At 45.4% G+C, this 16,646-nt stretch overlaps 1 protein-coding gene across 3 annotated transcripts in view; it reads right to left on the minus strand.

Annotated features, from left to right (window-relative positions):
* LOC124032260 (retinoic acid receptor gamma-A-like) overlaps positions 1 to 16,646 on the minus strand; it is a 123,362-nt gene that overhangs the window by 35,907 nt on the left and 70,809 nt on the right. Inside the window, exons 1-2 of one of the 3 annotated variants that reach the window (XM_046344520.1) lie at positions 13,650 to 13,687; positions 12,877 to 13,290 (exon numbers count right to left, since the gene is read on the minus strand). The exons of the other annotated variants lie outside the window; for them this stretch is intronic. Of the exons in view, the coding sequence (XP_046200476.1) occupies positions 12,877 to 13,021 (145 nt within the window). The 5' untranslated portion in view covers positions 13,022 to 13,290; positions 13,650 to 13,687. Of the gene's footprint in view, positions 1 to 12,876; positions 13,291 to 13,649; positions 13,688 to 16,646 lie in introns of those variants that run through there. 3 annotated transcript variants of the gene reach the window in all.

Here is a 16,646-nt window from a genome sequence, read left to right on the forward strand (position 1 = left end):
TTCCCCTGTCTTGAATGTAGAAGTTATATTTTGCAATCCCCCAAAATAAATCTCTTTAAGGAGATGTTGAGTCAGTGAATCAGGTTGTCTCCATGGTAACCAGAGACTCTTTCTGTCTTACATGCCTTCAAACTACCGTAAAACCCTTAAGCATGCCCTTACCTAAGGAAAATGTTTGAGAGGCCCTAAACGTTTGAGAGATCCTGGATCAGCCAACCAAGATGGCATAGCAGTCGGAAGTGTGTGTTTGGTTTTGTCTTATCCCGTTTAAATAGCAGGACTTTATATCTACGAACTAAATATACTTTCCTGCAACCCGTCTCACCCAATGTGGTATGTATCTGCTATTTTTATTCCTTATTACTGAAAATTCCACCAGGAGCTAGCCAGCTAACTAGCTACTAGTTTTTGTTAGCAATGGCTAGCAGTCTTCACCTTTTTCTCGGTCAGCATCCAGCATTAGCTCAGACAATACCTGCCTGTCTGCACAGTGCGATATCAACACAAAGCATATCGGACTGCTTCTCTCTACCACATCACCGGATTCCTGCTGCTCCGGATCATTACAAAGGATCATCGCAGCTAGCTAGCTGCAAACGAGTGTCTACTGCTAGCTAACGCTTCTGTCCCGAAGCAAGCACCAGCTAGCCTTGAGCTAGCCTCGAGCTAGGCCCATACACCAGCTAATTCTAGGGCAACAATACCTCTTTTGCCAGTTGACCTGGACCCTTTATTGTCGAAACGGAGCCCCCGCCAATCCATCACGACTGGACTGCCGTCGTTATCATCCAATGTAGTCTCAACAGGCTATTCTGTTACGATGTCGCCGAAGAACAATCTACTAGACCCAGCCTGCTAGCTTTTCTGAACTCTGTGTCCTCTGCTCGCCTAGCGTAGTAGTGACTACCAAACGGCACCCTGACTCAACTATTGCTGCTCTTTTGACCCTATGATCACTCTGCTACACTGATGATGCCCCCTGGACTGTTTCAATAACACGGTACCTCATTTTGTTTACCTGTCAGCCCCAGTCTCGAACTCAGGTCCTGAATGGAACTAACTGACCCGCTTTTCCCATTCATCGCCATTTACCCGTTGTTGTCTTAGCTCGCCTGATTAACACCTGTGATTGCGTTATGACTCTCTCTAAGGTCAATATGCCTTGTCTACTACTTTCTTGCCTAGTTCTTATTGTTTTATTTCACTATAGAGCCCACAGTCCCACTCAACATGCCTTAGATAGCTCTTTGTCCCACCCCACACACATGCTAAGACCGCACCTGGCTTAACTGGTGCCTCCAGAGACGAAACCTCTCTCATCGTCACTCAACACCTAGGTTTAACTCCACTGTACTCACATCCTACCATACCCTTGTCTGTACATTATGCCCTGAATATATTCTACCACTCCCAGAAATCTGCTCCTTTTATTCTCTGTTTCCAACGCACTAGACGACCAGTTCTTATAGCCTTTAGCCGTACCCTTATCATACTCCTCCTCTGATCCTCTGGTGATGTAGAGGTTAACTCAGGCCCTGTATCCCCAAGTTCCACTCGTATTCCGCAGGCGCTATCATTTGTTGACTTCCCTAACCGTAAAAGCCTTGGTTTCATGCATGTTAACATCAGAAGCCTCCTCCTTAGCTTAACTCACACACTGTTTACAATATTGTTGGGCTATGTTCTCAATTTAAAAACCATACCAGTAGACAATGTACTGTATATGAGGCTAATCATTACACCACATTTTGTACATGCCTTGTGCTGACATTAAATTGTTTAGTGCAAATCCAATCCTTGTAATCTAGGCAGTGAAATGTCTGGAAGCAGGAAATGATAGGATCCTTAGCTTAAAACATACACACAACCACTACTACCAATTTCAATGACAGATACTTTTCTCCCAGAAAGTCTGAGTGGCACTTTGAGGTGGTACTGTGATAATGAAGATGATTTGCCTAGGACTAATACAACAATTACATTGTCTATGCTAAATGTGTTAAAATTGTAAAAGAAAGAATAGGTAGGCCATAAGAAATACATTTTATTCAACGGGGCGACGCAACGAAGAGATAACACACACAATACTTTTCATTTCACCCATACATAATATAGCCTATTATTAAAGTACAGAATGTTTACAATATCATAAACAATACTATTTTCCAATGTTCCAAATTGCATTTATATATATTTGCTGTGTACATAAATATAAATTACAATGAAACTGTGTTTCTGTTTAATCAGCAGTTATTTGTCTAACTGAGGGATGTCTCCTTTCATATCTGGAAAAGGACTAAGTAGTAGAAGTAGAAACGGATGCTGTGGCAGCAGCAGTGGAAATCCACAGTGGGAATCCAGTCGACATGGTGTCTTGATAGAGGTCAGCTGGTGAACCTACAGCAGTACATAAACAAATCAAAAGCCTGCCTGATGTCACAGTATCACTTCTTCAGGTCACCTGTACCATTAGGGCTCTTAATTGTTAAGTGTCAAATAAAGACTAAATCTATTGTTGGGCTGGAACAACCAATAGTCAACACAGCAGGTTGTCCTATTCCATTCAGACCTTTGTCCTATGCTGTAATGTCCATCCATTTTCCCTCTTGTGAATAAAGTTCTCAACAAACTAGCATTGGTTCAGTGCCAATGGAGCTTTTTGGGACCATAATGTCCTCCTCCAGGCTGTACAATTGGAGTCTCCCCTTTTTCGTGGGAAAAATTAGATGGTTTTATTCAAGACAAGGATGTTTTTAAAAAATCTGTTTTTTATTTATCTGTGTCAGCAAAGTAGGCCTAGTCTAGCCCGTGACTTGTCATATTTAAAAATATATTTGATATGTCTCCAGCCATATAAATTGTGGTAGAATTGCATGAAATGTGTTTATCAATGGCCACATTTTTTCTGTGCAAAGAAAAATTAAATGATGACTATCCAGTCAGCTCATCACCGTAGGAATAGTAGGCTACATTAATCTGAAAATGTGATGATAGATATTTGCAATGCTTTATTACAAAGGTGCATTTCCCCAAAACTTGAAACTCACGTGCTGCCGCCTATGAGGGAGACGAGACGCTAGACTACAAGCTATTTAGCTAGCTATGGTTGGCTAACTTGGTCTTATTGTCAACACCTGGTTGGCATAACTTAAAACAGCTAAACTAAACTAAACTCGAAATCGATCAGACTTACCAGTGATAAAATGATCGGAGCAGACCCTGTACTGACAGCTGTCTGGGTTCAGGTCTTCACTGGCAAAAATATTTTTTAGCTTTCTGATAGTTTTGAGTCTATATCCTTGGTATTTCATGATTCAGGGGAATCTGTAAAAAAAATCCCTTTGTCTTTTCTGTCTGGTTAGAGCAGCCAAATACTGCCAAGAAATAGACCATGGTGATGAATCAACTACTTTAAGGCACAGTTGTCATGCAGCTTGGGGTAGTTTGTCAGAATAATTGATGCGGTGGTCTTCCAACATGGCCGCCAGGAAGCATCATACGTCACCTGGCAACCGTCTATATCAGCATGGTACAATTCAATGTCTATAGTTCATTCTAACATGTTCTATTTGAGCTGCTTTTCAAAGCAAAAGTTGAAATGAAAACATTATTGGCATTGTTGAAATCGATTTTCATAAGGGCAAGCTAGGACTGATGGTTTGGTTAGCTAAACTGCCTGCAAACTACTCTGCCTGCAAATTAACACATTTCTAGTGGTTAAATTATATCCATGGTGTGAAAGGGATAATGAGCTCAGGGCTCTGTGCGTTCTCGGGAAAATAATGCAACTCTGTGGAAGGTTGGATCGACCCTGCTAGCGCGTCATGGAACACACCTTCCATGTCTTTCATTATTTTACATAGAACACATATAGGCCTTCATTGGTTATCCCTTACATATTCTGAGAACATACAGTGCCTTCAGAAAGTAGTTACACCCCTTGACCTTTTCCACATTTTGTTGTGTTACAGCCTGAATTTAAACTGGATTACATTGAGATTTGTGTCACTAGTTTACACAGAATATCCCATAAGGTGAAAGTGGAATTATGTTTTTAGAAATTCTTACAAATAAATTAAAAATGAAAAGCTGAAATGTCTTGAGTCAATATTAATTACACTTTGGATGGTGTATCAATACATCCAGTCACTACAAAGATATAGGCATCACTTCCTAACTCAGTTGCCGGAGAGGAAGGAAACCGCTCAGGGATTTCACCATGAGGCCAATGGTCACTTAAAAATAGTTCCAGAGTTAATTGGCTGTGATAGGAGAAAACTGAGAATGGATCATTGCAGTTACTCCACAATATTAACCTAAATGACAGACTGAAAATAAGGACGCCTGTACAGAATAAAACCATTTCAAAACATGCATCCTGTTTGCAATAAAGTAAAACTGCAAAAAATGTGGCAAGGAAATGAACTGCATGTCCTGAATCCAGAGTGTTACGTTTGGAGCAAATACAACACAACACAACACTGAGTACCACACCTCATATTTTCAAGCATGGTGGTGGCTGCATCATGTTGTGGCTATGCTTGTCATCTGCCAGGACTAGGGAGTTTTTAAGGTACATTGGAAAAGAATAGAGCTAAGCACAGGCAAAATCCTAGAGGAAAACCTGGTTCAGTCTGCTTTCCAACAGACAATTGGATACAAAAATCACATTTCAGCAGGACAATAACCTAAAACACAAGGCCAAATATACACTGGAGTTGCTTACCAAGATGATGTTGAATGTTCCTGGGTAGCCTAGTTACAGTTTTGACTTAAATCGTCTTGAAAATCCATAGCAAGACTTGAAAACGGCTATCAAGCAATGATCAACAACCAACTTGACAGACCTCAAGAATTTTAAATAGAATAATTTGCAAATATTGTACAGTCCAGGTCTGCAAAGCTCTTAGAGACTTACCCAGACAGACTCACAACTGTATTCCCTGCCAAAGGTGATTCTAGTGACTCAGGGGGTTGAATACATATGTAATCAAGATACAGTATATGTGTTTTTTCATTCACTTTGACATTACAGTGTTTTTTATACAAATCAATGGATTTTTAAAAACAATTAAATCTATTTGAACCCCACCTTGTAACTGTCACGTCCTGACCATAGAAGGCCTTTATTTTCTATGGTGGAGTAGGTCAGGGTGTGACTGGGGGGTGCTCTAGTTTATTATTTCTATGTGTAGACTAGTTTTTGTATTTCTATGTTGGCCTGGTATGGTTCCCAATCAGAGGCAGCTGTCTATCGTTGTCTCTGATTGGGGATAATATTTAGGCAGCCTTTCCCAACTGTTGTTTGTGGAATCTTGTTTTTGTAATGTTGCGTTTGAGCTCAACAAGGCTGTACGTTCGTTTGTTTGTTTCTCTTTATTGTTTTGTTGCTGGTTCACAGTTAAATAAATTATGATGAACCCAAATCACGCTGCGCCTTGGTCTACCCATTTTGACGTTACAGTAACACAACAATTTAAGCTTTTTTACTTGCACACATTCATTTGACAAGATCTTGTAGGGATCAACAGGGTTTATGTATGTCATCACAGCACAGAACTGGCTGACTAGTACACATACCTGCTGCTGCCCTGACGTAATCCCCACAGTGACTGTACGTACATATCCCAACCAGATGTCATGGATAACAGGCAACATCCTTACAACTAATCATGATGCTTACGAAACATCAAACAGGCAAAGTGTCAATACAGGACTAAGATTGAATTCTATTACACCGGCTCTGACGTTTGTCGGCTCTGACATTCGACGTTCGTCAGATGTGGGAGGGCTTGCAAACTACTATGGACAACAAAGGGAAACCCTTTGGAGCTGCCCAGTGACATGAGCCTACCAGATGAGCTAAAAGCCTTTTATGCTCGCTTTGAGGCAAGCAACGCTGAAGCATGCATGAGAGCACCAGCTGTTCCGGACAACTGTGTGATCATGCACCTACGTAGCCGATGTGAGCAAGGCCTTAAACAGGTCAACATTCACAAGGCCGCGGGACCAGACGGATTACCAGGATGTGTACTCAGAGCATGCTCAGACCAACTGTCATGTGTCTCAACCTCTCCCTGATCAAGTCTGTAATACCTACATGTTTCAAGAGGTCCACCTTAGTCCCTGTGTCCAAGAAAGCGAAGGAAACCTGCCTAAATGACTACCGTCCCATAGCACTCATGTCGGTAGCCATGGAGTGCTTTGAAAGGCTGTTCATGGCTCACATCAACACCATCAACACCATCAACACCATCATCCTGGAAACCCAACAGATCCACACATGACGCAATCTCAATCGCACTCCACACTGCCCTTTCCCACCTGGACAAAAGGAACACCCATGTGAGAATGTTGTCCATTGACAACACCATAGTGCCCACAAACCTCATCACTAAGCTAAGGACCCTGGGACTAAACACCTCCTTCTACAACTGGATCCTGGACTTCCTGACGGGCCGCCCCCAGGTGTTGAGGGTAGGCAACAACACATCTGCCACTCTAATCCTCAACCCTGGGGCCAATCAGTGGTGTGTGCTTAGTCCCCTCCTGTGCTCCCTGTTCACCCACGACTCTGTGGCCAAGCACAACTCCAACACCATCATTAAGTTGGTTGACGACACAACAGTGGTAGGCCTGATGAGACAGCCTACAAGGAGGAGATCAGAGACCTGCCAGGACAACAACATCTTCCTGAATGTGAGCAAAACAAAGGAACTGATCGTGGACTACAGGGAAAGGAGGGCCAAACAGGACCCCATTAACATCAATGGGTCTGTAGTAGAGTGGGTCAAGAGTTTCACGTTCCTTGTTGTCCACATCACCAATGAACTATCATGGTCCAAACACACCAAGACAGTCATGAAGAGGGCATAACAACACCTTTTCCCCCTCAGGAGACTGAAAAGATTTGTCATTGGTCTCCAGATCCTCAAAAAGTTATACAGCTGCACCACCGTAAGACACTACAGAGGGTAGTGCGTATGGCCCAGTACATCACTGGGGCCAAGCTTCCTGCCATCCAGGACCTATATACTAGGTGGTGTCAGAGGAAGGCCCAAATAAATTGTCAAAGACTCCAGTCACCCAAGTCATAGACTGTTCTCTCTGCTACCGCACGGCAAGCGGTACCGGAGCACCAAGTCTAGGTCCAAAAGGCTCCTTTAACAGCTTCTACCCTCAAGCCGTAAGACTGCTGAACAATTAATCAAATGGCCACCCAAACTATTTACATTGACACCCCACCCGCTTTGTTTTTACACTGCTGATACTCGCTGTTTATTATTGAGGCGTAGTCACTTTACCCCTATCTACAAATTAACTAGACTAACCTGTACCCCTCCACAATGACTCAGTACCGGTACCCCCTGTATATAGCCTTGTTATTGTTATTTTATTGTGTTACATTTTATTTTATTTTTTACTTTATTTTATTTGGTAAACATTTTCTCAACACTATTTCTTGAACTGCATTGTTGGTTAATGGCTTGTAAAAGTAAGCATTTCACCTGTTGTATTCAGCGCTCATGACAAATAACATTGCATTTGATTTGATTTGACACACTACCCACCCACCCACCACACACTCACCATCCCCCCTAACCAACCAACCAACCAACCCACTATCTATTCACAGTCCTGCCCCCTCAGGCATTCTAATATTTTAATTGAATCTTTTGTAATTCTAATGAAATAACTGCAGAGTTCCATTAGGAAGAGATGATGATCTGTAGTTCCATTAGTAGAGAGAATGATCCGAGCTGCTCGGTGTGACAGTGGTCACAGGAACCACTTAGTAGTCTGTTTTACGTCCCAAATGGCACCCTATTTCCTATATAACCCCTATGGGCCCTGGTCAAAAGTAGTGCACTATACAGAAAATAGGGTGCCATTTGGGACGTAGTTGTCTTGCCCTCCAAGCCAGAAAGATATAGCGCCTGTTTCAATTAGCTCATCAATTCACATCGAACAGCACATTAAGGGAAAACAAAGAGGTTTGTGTGTGTGTGTGTGTGTGTGTGTGTGTGTGTGTGTGTGTGTGTGTGTGTGTGTGTGTGTGTGTGTGTGTGTGTGTGTTTTGATTAATAAAGTGTTACCTGTTATTACCACATAATATGATTGTGAATATATTGACATTAAGGGGGATATCAAAGTCAAAACAATCCAAATAGGCCAAGGTACAGTTAGACAGTAAACATGACTCTGTTGGTTACTATAATACATCAAATATATTAGCAATAAGGCACGAGGACGTGTGGTATACGGCCAATATACCACGGCTAAGGGCTGTTCTTACACACGATGCAACACAGAGTGCCTGGACACAGCCCTTAGACGTGGAATATTGGCCATACACAAACCCCCGAGGTGCCTTATTGCTATTAACATAATTAGAGCAGTAAAAATAAATGTTTTATCATACCCATGGTATACGGTCTGATATACCATGGCTGTCAGCCAATCACCATTCGGGGCTCAAACCACCCAGTTTATAACTCCCGAGTGGCGCAGCAGTCTAAGGCACTGCATCTCAGTGCAGGAGGTGTCTCTACAGTTTGATTTCAGGCTATATCACATCCGGCTGTGATTGGGAATCCCATAGGGCAGTGCACAGTTGGCCCTGAGTCATCCGGGCTCGGCCGTCATTGTAAATTAGAATTTGTTCTTAACTGACTTGCATAGTTAAATAAAGATCAAATAAAAACTTTTTTATGATTAAAAAACATGACCCCTTTTCTAATACTACAGTATGAGATGATAAAGCTACTGCATGAGAAGATTAACATGACCCCTTTTCTAATACTACAGTATGAGATGATAAAGCCACTGCATGAGAAGATTAACATGACCCCTTTTCTAATACTACAGTATGAGATGATAAAGCCACTGCATGAGAAGATTAACATGACCCCTTTTCTAATACTACAGTATGAGATGATAAAGCCACTGCATGAGAAGATTAACATGACCCCTTTTCTAATACTACAGTATGAGATGATAAAGCCACTGCATGAGAAGATTAACATGACCCCTTTTCTAATACTACAGTATGAGATGATAAAGCTACTGCATGAGAAGATTAACATGACCCCTTTTCTAATACTACAGTATGAGATGATAAAGCCACTGCATGAGAAGATTAACATGACCCCTTTTCTAATACTACAGTATGAGATGATAAAGCCACTGCATGAGAAGATTAACATGATCCCTTTTCTAATACTACAGTATGAGATGATAAAGCCACTGCATGAGAAGATTAACATGACCCCTTTTCTAATACTACAGTATGAGATGATAAAGCCACTGCATGAGAAGATTAACATGACCCCTTTTCTAATACTACAGTATGAGATGATAAAGCCACTGCATGAGAAGATTAACATGACAACTGAAGCGAAAGGCAGGAAATCTTTTTTACATTATCATTTGGCATCTGGTACACATTTTGCTATCATTGACGTATGAATAAACTATTATCGTATGACTAAATCATTATCCTTTTCCTGTCCATAAATTAGAGATCAATTGCGTTATCCTTCCAAGCACAGTAACATAGCAAGTGAAGGAACAGCTCATCAAACCTTCTTCATATCATCAAATGTCATCTAGTATGACAGTTGAGTCATTTCTAGCTTATTGGCAAATGTCTAAATAATTTGACCATTTTCCTTTCCATGCAGCCCTGATGTATTAGTTCCAGCTACATAACATCAGACACTTAAACAGCAGTCGGCGACACAATAACAGCCATTTAAGAGGCTCTTCTCTCCTCCTTCTCAAAAGGCAGACAAGGACACCACACATGTTGTGAATCTGACATTGGCCAGCCCACAGCCTCTCTGTAACCTCTGACATTGGACAGAAAAGCAGCAGTCTCCAACCACCAGACAGAAAACAGAAAAGCTGATCATGACCACACACTAAAACTCCCTTTGATTCAAAACAGATTGAGACAAAAAGCAATGACATTGAGAAAACCCAGGAAATTCAAAACCTAACCCGCTGATTTCCAGATTTGCTTCTGAGTAAAAATAGTTTTTAAAGCATGACATATGTATGTCAGAATTGTAATAAAATCACAAAAAATAACTCCACAACGAATCCCCATGTTGGTAATGTTTAGATTGCATATAGAGAACAATTGCATATAGTTGTGGGGGGCTGTTTAAAAATCTTTGATAAAAATATTTTAAAATGTTTATTTTCTCTGATTTTAGAGTCCTCCCTCAAACAGAAATAAACTCACAGAATATCTAGGCCAAATTTAAGGAATGGTGTCACACTTTAAGCAGCTGACTCAAGACTCAAGAAGTCCTGATTGTTGTTAATGCTATGAGAGCAGAGCTGAGTAGAGGAGCTCTCCTAGCTGAGTGTCTTTACTTTGCTTGCGGCTAGTTCCCTGGTTCACCTGTGTTCCAAATGGCACCCTATTCCCTATATAGTGCACTACTTTTGATCATGGCACATAGGCCATAGCCATAGGGCTCTGGCCAAAAGTAGTGCACTATATAGGGAATAGGGTGCCATTTAAGACACAGACAGGTCACTGTGCTCTGCAGCTGGCCAGGCCTAATGAGAGATCAGACTCAAACATCAATTCATCTGCCTCATTGTAGAGGACAATGAGGGCCAACTGGTTCAGTAAGGAGAGATATTATGGCCGCTCCTCGTGTGGGATAGGGTCACCTTATTTACTAAGACTAAACACAGAACGACTAAAACAGTACACAGCACACACATACACAGAAGCACAGATGCGCACACACACACTAGCACAGAAGTACACACACACACTAGCACAGGTGCACACACACACACACACACTAGCACAGAAGTACACACACACTAGCACAGGTGCACACACACTAGCACAGCAACACCAATTGACTGATCGTTAGTTCTCTTTGATTTCCTGTTACAAAGAACAAAAATACAATAACTTTGGGACCTGATTGGCTACGTTTTAAATGGTTGTGTGGGTCGGTAAGAGCGGTGAGGTCTCTGACTAAATAAACAAATATTTTGTTATTATCAGAGCTCCTTGGCTGGCTGTAGGAGAGAGGAGAGGAAAAAAGAGCAGAGGAAAGGTGAGAAGAGGAGAGGAGAGGAGAGGAGAGGAGAGGAGAGGAGAGGAGAGGAGAGGGAGAGGAGAGGGAGAGGAGGAGGGAGAGGGAGAGGAGAGGAGAGAGGAGAGGAGAGGAGAGGAGAGAGAGGGGGGGAGAGGAGAGGAGAGGAGAATAGAGAAGAGAAGAGAAGAGAAGAGGAGAGGAGAGGAGAGGAGAGGAGAGGAGAGGAGAGGAGAGGAGAGGAGAGGAGAACAGGAAAGAAAGAAGAAAGCAAGGCAGAAGAGGAGAGGCTGGTCTGCATGGAGTCCCCCTCGGCCTCCCTTGTCCTGACAGGGCATCTGTCTTCATTAAAGAGAGCTCAGTGTGTATGACAGCCACTGAAACGCTGGTGTCTTCACGAGTAATGAAGACAGATGACTGCCCCCAAGATCCAGTAAAAAGGAACAAAAAGCAGAAGGTTGAACAAATAAAATCTGAAAAACAACCCTCAGTGTGAGCACAACACAGCGTCTGGGTTTACAAAAGGACTTTAAAAAACTAAATAGGAACACATGAACAGAAGCAAGCAAACGTGTTTGTGTGCAACAACTAAACTAGCTAGATTGTTCGTAGTTTGATGGTGTGTTGTGTATTTCTTCTTGCTTGTGTCATTTCTGGCTTACTCCCTAGAAGAGAACCACACACCCCCACTCCTTCTTTCTCCCAGCCACACAGGCCCCCTGGACGCCTATGGAAATTGACCCAAGTTTTGTCTATCTGAGACAGGCCTGTTGTTAGAGCCAGAGTAGTGTCTGAAGTCTGGAAAGGAGGGAGCGAGGGAGGAAAAATGTGAACACTGACACAGAAAAAGAGAGAGAAAAGAAATCTGGCAAGACCCTTTGGCTCTTCTGAAGCCTAGCAACATTCCAAGTTACTAATTTATTCATAAATTTATCCATTCAATAATTCATCTACTGATTAATTTATAGCTATTTAGCTTGAGAGAAAAATCCTTACACACAAACATAAACACCAACAAAACCTCCAACTAAAATCACAGGGAGCACCGAAATGTTTTTAGAAAACTGCTTTTTATGTCTACTTTATATAAAAAAAAGACTAGATTCAAAACCCATTGTAGTCTCCACATGGAAAGCACCAGTAGCTGTCACAGAGGCGATTGTGAAGGGAACAAGACCAATGTAATGTGGATGGCTGACATTTTGTCAAAAGTGTCAGGTTTCTCCCTCTCTCTTTTCCTCTCAATATTTCATCTGTACTTTCTTACTCTTTTCTGTTTTGTATACAGAACCTAACCTACCCCACAAGGTCAAAACTCAGGTGGTTGGCATTGTCACAGTGACACCTGAACCTGTGGGTTAGCATTGTCACAGTGAAACCTGAACCTGTAGTTAGCATTGTCACAGTGATACCTGAACCTGTGGGTTAGCATTATCACAGTCAAACCTGAACCTGTGAGTTAGCATTGCCACAGTGAAACCTGAACCTGTGGGTTAGCATTGCTACAGTGAAACCTGATCCTGTGGGTTAGCAGTGCCACAGTCAAACCTGAACCTGTGGGTTCGCATTGTCACAGTCAAACCTGAACATGTGGGTTAGCATTTCAGCCACTCAGAAATCAAACAAACACACACAGAGGCTGTCATGCATCCTGTAGAGTTCAGGTTCCACCTCTAGGTTAGCTTTGGTGGGTTTTTTAGTTTTTGTTATTATATCGTAGCATTAGCTAGTTGTCCCTGGGTAGCTAGTGCAGCTGTCCCAACAGGCTCCAGTACCAGGACATGCAAACAGGATGCCATTGACTTACATTGAACGCTGGCACTGCCGGTCCAAGCGAAGGGGTCCAGCCCTGCGAAGAAGGGGCTCGCCTTCCGCAGCATGCACGCACCTCGGCTGGTGACATCATATAGCTGGCGTGGGCCCATCCCCAGAGCTTCCATACAGTCAAACATGGTGGTGGAGCTTTCAACCTCCTTTTACTGTACCCCCTCCCTAGTCCCTACCTCCTGAGAACACACAGGTTAAACCTGCTGCTGTACCCCCCCTTCCTTTTTCCTGGAGTAGTTAGGTCACCTTACCGTAGTACAACAACAACAACAACAACAGTAGCAGCAGTGAAGGTCCCGGTTCAAACCCTTGTGTTGATGTGTTGCTGCTACCTTCTCCTTCCTTCCTTCCTTCCTTCCTTCCTTCCTTCCTTCCTTCCTTCCTTCCTTCCTTCCTTCCTTCCTTCCTTCCTTCCTTCCTTCTCTCTCTCTCTCTCTCTCTCTCTCTCTCTCTCTCTCTCTCTCTCTCTCTCTCTCTCTCTCTCTCTCTCTCTCTCTCTCTCTCTCTCTCACTCTCTCTCTGCCATTTGTTCTATCCTTTCCTGCTGGCACTTCAGTTTCTATACCTTCTTTCCCTTCCCCTCAGCTGGAATGCAGGGCTGGTTCCTGCCTGGCTGTATCTGTAGCTGAATGTGCTGTTCTGAGTTCAGTGTTGCTTTATCGTCTCCCCCTGCCCTAGGGCGAGCTGCTCCCTGTCTGCTGTAACAGACCTAAATAACAGCTCCCTCTCTCTCTCTCTCTCTCTCTCTCTCACTCTCTCTCTCTCTCTCTCTCTCTCTCTCTCTCTCTCTCTCTCTCTCTGTATCTCTCACTCTTTCAGCTCTCTTTCTTTCACTGCTGCATCCCAGACACATAAGGCACAGCGGAGCAAACCAACTGTCTCAGACTGAGAGAGGGGGGGGGGTGGAGAGAGAGAGAGAGGGAGAGAGAGAGAGGGGACCCAGAGGGAGGGGGTGGTGAGAGATTGAGAGAGAGGAGGAGGGAGGGGAAGAGGAGGGGAAGTGGCCAGAGCCCCGTGCTGCTAGGCGGGGACTGATTTGTTAGAGGACAAAACTTTATTCCATTCTTCTCTCTCCTCTCCTCTCCTTTGTCCCAGCTTTCTTTTGTTTTTCATATTTCAGCCTGAATGCAAACAAACACAACCCCTCCCCTCCTCTGCTCTATTCAGATCCCTCTTGGTTCTCTCGATTTGTCTTTACACTGCACCTCCCCCATTACCCCTGCAGTAAATATGAGCCCCCTCCTCCCCCCTCCCTCCCTCCCTTAGCCCCGTCTCTAATCATAACCATATTAAAGTCTGGGCAGGCAGAGAAAAAGGCAGCCACAGAGACGGAAAGAGAGAGAGGGAGAGAGAGATTTTATTTTATTGGCGCAATAGTTACATCATTAAAATAACAAACGTTACTTTATTTTAACAGACCTAGAAAGTTAGAACCAAGAACCCCTCGTTGTCCACAGTACATAGAACCCCCCTGACGCCCCACACCCATACAAAGTCCCTCAGACAACTCAACAGCCCCCCATATACATGCTAAAGTGTGAGCTGAGCTCACACCAGCCCCAGCAGTACAGCTCTGGGGTCTGTACACCCTGCCCCCTGCATCCCAACATGTAGTTTACTAGGCAGCCCCTTCCCCTGTTGGCTATGCTATACCTAGGCCCTCCAACATATAGGTCCACAGTCAGCCCCAACCCTCTAGAGTCAGCCCCAACCCTACAGTCAGCCCCAACCCGACAGTCAGCCCCAACCCTACAGTCAGCCCCAAACCTACAGTCAGCCCCAACCCTACAGTCAGCCCCAACCCTCCAGAGTTAGCCCCAACCCTACAGTCAGCCCCAACCCTCTAGAGTCAGCCCCAACCCTAAAGTCAGCCCCAACCCTACAGTCAGCCCCAACCCTACAGTCAGCCCCAACCCTCTAGAGTCAGCCCCAACCCTACAGTCAGCCCCAACCCTACAGTCAGCCCCAACCCTAGAGTCAGCCCCAACCCTCTAGAGTCAGCCCCAACCCTCCAGTCAGCCCCAACCCTCCAGAGTCAGCCCCAACCCTACAGTCAGCCCCAACCCTACAGTCAGCCCCAACCCTCCAGAGTCAGCCCCAACCCTACAGTCAGCCCCAACCCTACAGTCAGAACCAACCCTCCAGAGTCAGCCCCAACCCTCCAGAGTCAGCCCCAACCCTACAGTCAGCCCCAACCCTACAGTCAGACCCAACCCTCCAGAGTCAGCGCCAACCCTAAAGTCAGCCCCAACCCTACAGTCAGCCCCAACCCTACAGTCAGCCCCAACCCTCTAGAGTCAGCCCCAACCCTAAAGTCAGCCCCAACCCTACAGTCAGCCCCAACCCTCTAGAGTCAGCCCCAACCCTACAGTCAGCCCCAACCCTACAGTCAGCCCCAACCCTAGAGTCAGCCCCAACCCTCTAGAGTCAGCCCCAACCCTCCAGTCAGCCCCAACCCTCCAGAGTCAGCCCCAACCCTACAGTCAGCCCCAACCCTACAGTCAGCCCCAACCCTCCAGAGTCAGCCCCAACCCTACAGTCAGCCCCAACCCTACAGTCAGACCCAACCCTCCAGAGTCAGCGCCAACCCTACAGTCAGCCCCAACCCTACAGTCAGCCCCAACCCTACAGTCAGCCCCAACCCTCCAGAGTCAGCCCCAACCCTACAGTCAGCCCCAACCCGACAGTCAGCCCCAACCCTCCAGTCAGCCCCAACCCTCCAGAGTCAGCCCCAACCCTACAGTCAGCCTCAACCCTACAGTCAGCCCCAACTCTCCAGAGTCAGCCCCAACCCTACAGTCAGCCCCAAACCTACAGTCAGCCCCAACCCTACAGTCAGCCCCAACCCTACAGTTATCCCCCACCCTATAGTTATCCCCAACCCTCCAGAGTCAGCCCCAACCCTACAGTCAGCCCCAACCCTACAGTTATCCCCCACCCTATAGTTATCCCCAACCCTCCAGAGTCAGCCCCAACCCTACAGTCAGCCCCAATCCTACAGTCAGCCCCAACCCTACAGTCAGCCCCAACCCTACAGTCAGCCCCAACCCTCCAGAGTCAGCCCCAACCCTACAGTCAGCCCCAACCCTACAGTCAGCCCCAACCCTCCAGAGTCAGCCCCAACCCTACAGTCAGCCCCAACCCTACAGTCAGCCCCAACCCTACAGTCAGCCCCAACCCTCCAGAGTCAGCCCCAACCCTACAGTCAGCCCCAACCCTACAGTCAGCCCCAACCCTCTAGAGTCAGCCCCAACCCTACAGTCAGCCCCAACCCTACAGTCAGCCCCAGCCCTACAGTTAGCCCCAACCCGACAGTCAGCCCCAACCCTACAGTCAGCCCCAACCCTACAGTCAGCCCCAACCCTCCAGAGTCAGCCCCAACCCTCTAGAGTCAGCCCCAACCCTAAAGTCAGCCCCAACCCTACAGTCAGACCCAACCCTCTAGAGTCAGCCCCAACCCTACAGTCAGCCCCAACCCTACAGTCAGCCCCAACCCTCTAGAGTCAGCCCCAACCCTCTAGAGTCAGCCCCAACCCTACAGTCAGCCCCAACCCTACAGTCAGCCCCAACCCTACAGTCAGCCCCAACCCTACAGTCAGCCCCAACCCTACAGTCAGCCCCAACCCTAAAGTCAGCCCCAACCCTACAGTCAGCCCCAACCCTACAGTCAGCCCCAACCCTAGAGTCAGCCCCAACCCTCTAGAGTCAGCCCCAACCCTCCAGTCAGCCCCAACCCTCCAGAGTCAGCCC

Source organism: Oncorhynchus gorbuscha, linkage group LG03 (assembly GCF_021184085.1).
Source record: "Oncorhynchus gorbuscha isolate QuinsamMale2020 ecotype Even-year linkage group LG03, OgorEven_v1.0, whole genome shotgun sequence".
Classification (NCBI taxonomy): domain Eukaryota; kingdom Metazoa; phylum Chordata; class Actinopteri; order Salmoniformes; family Salmonidae; genus Oncorhynchus; species Oncorhynchus gorbuscha.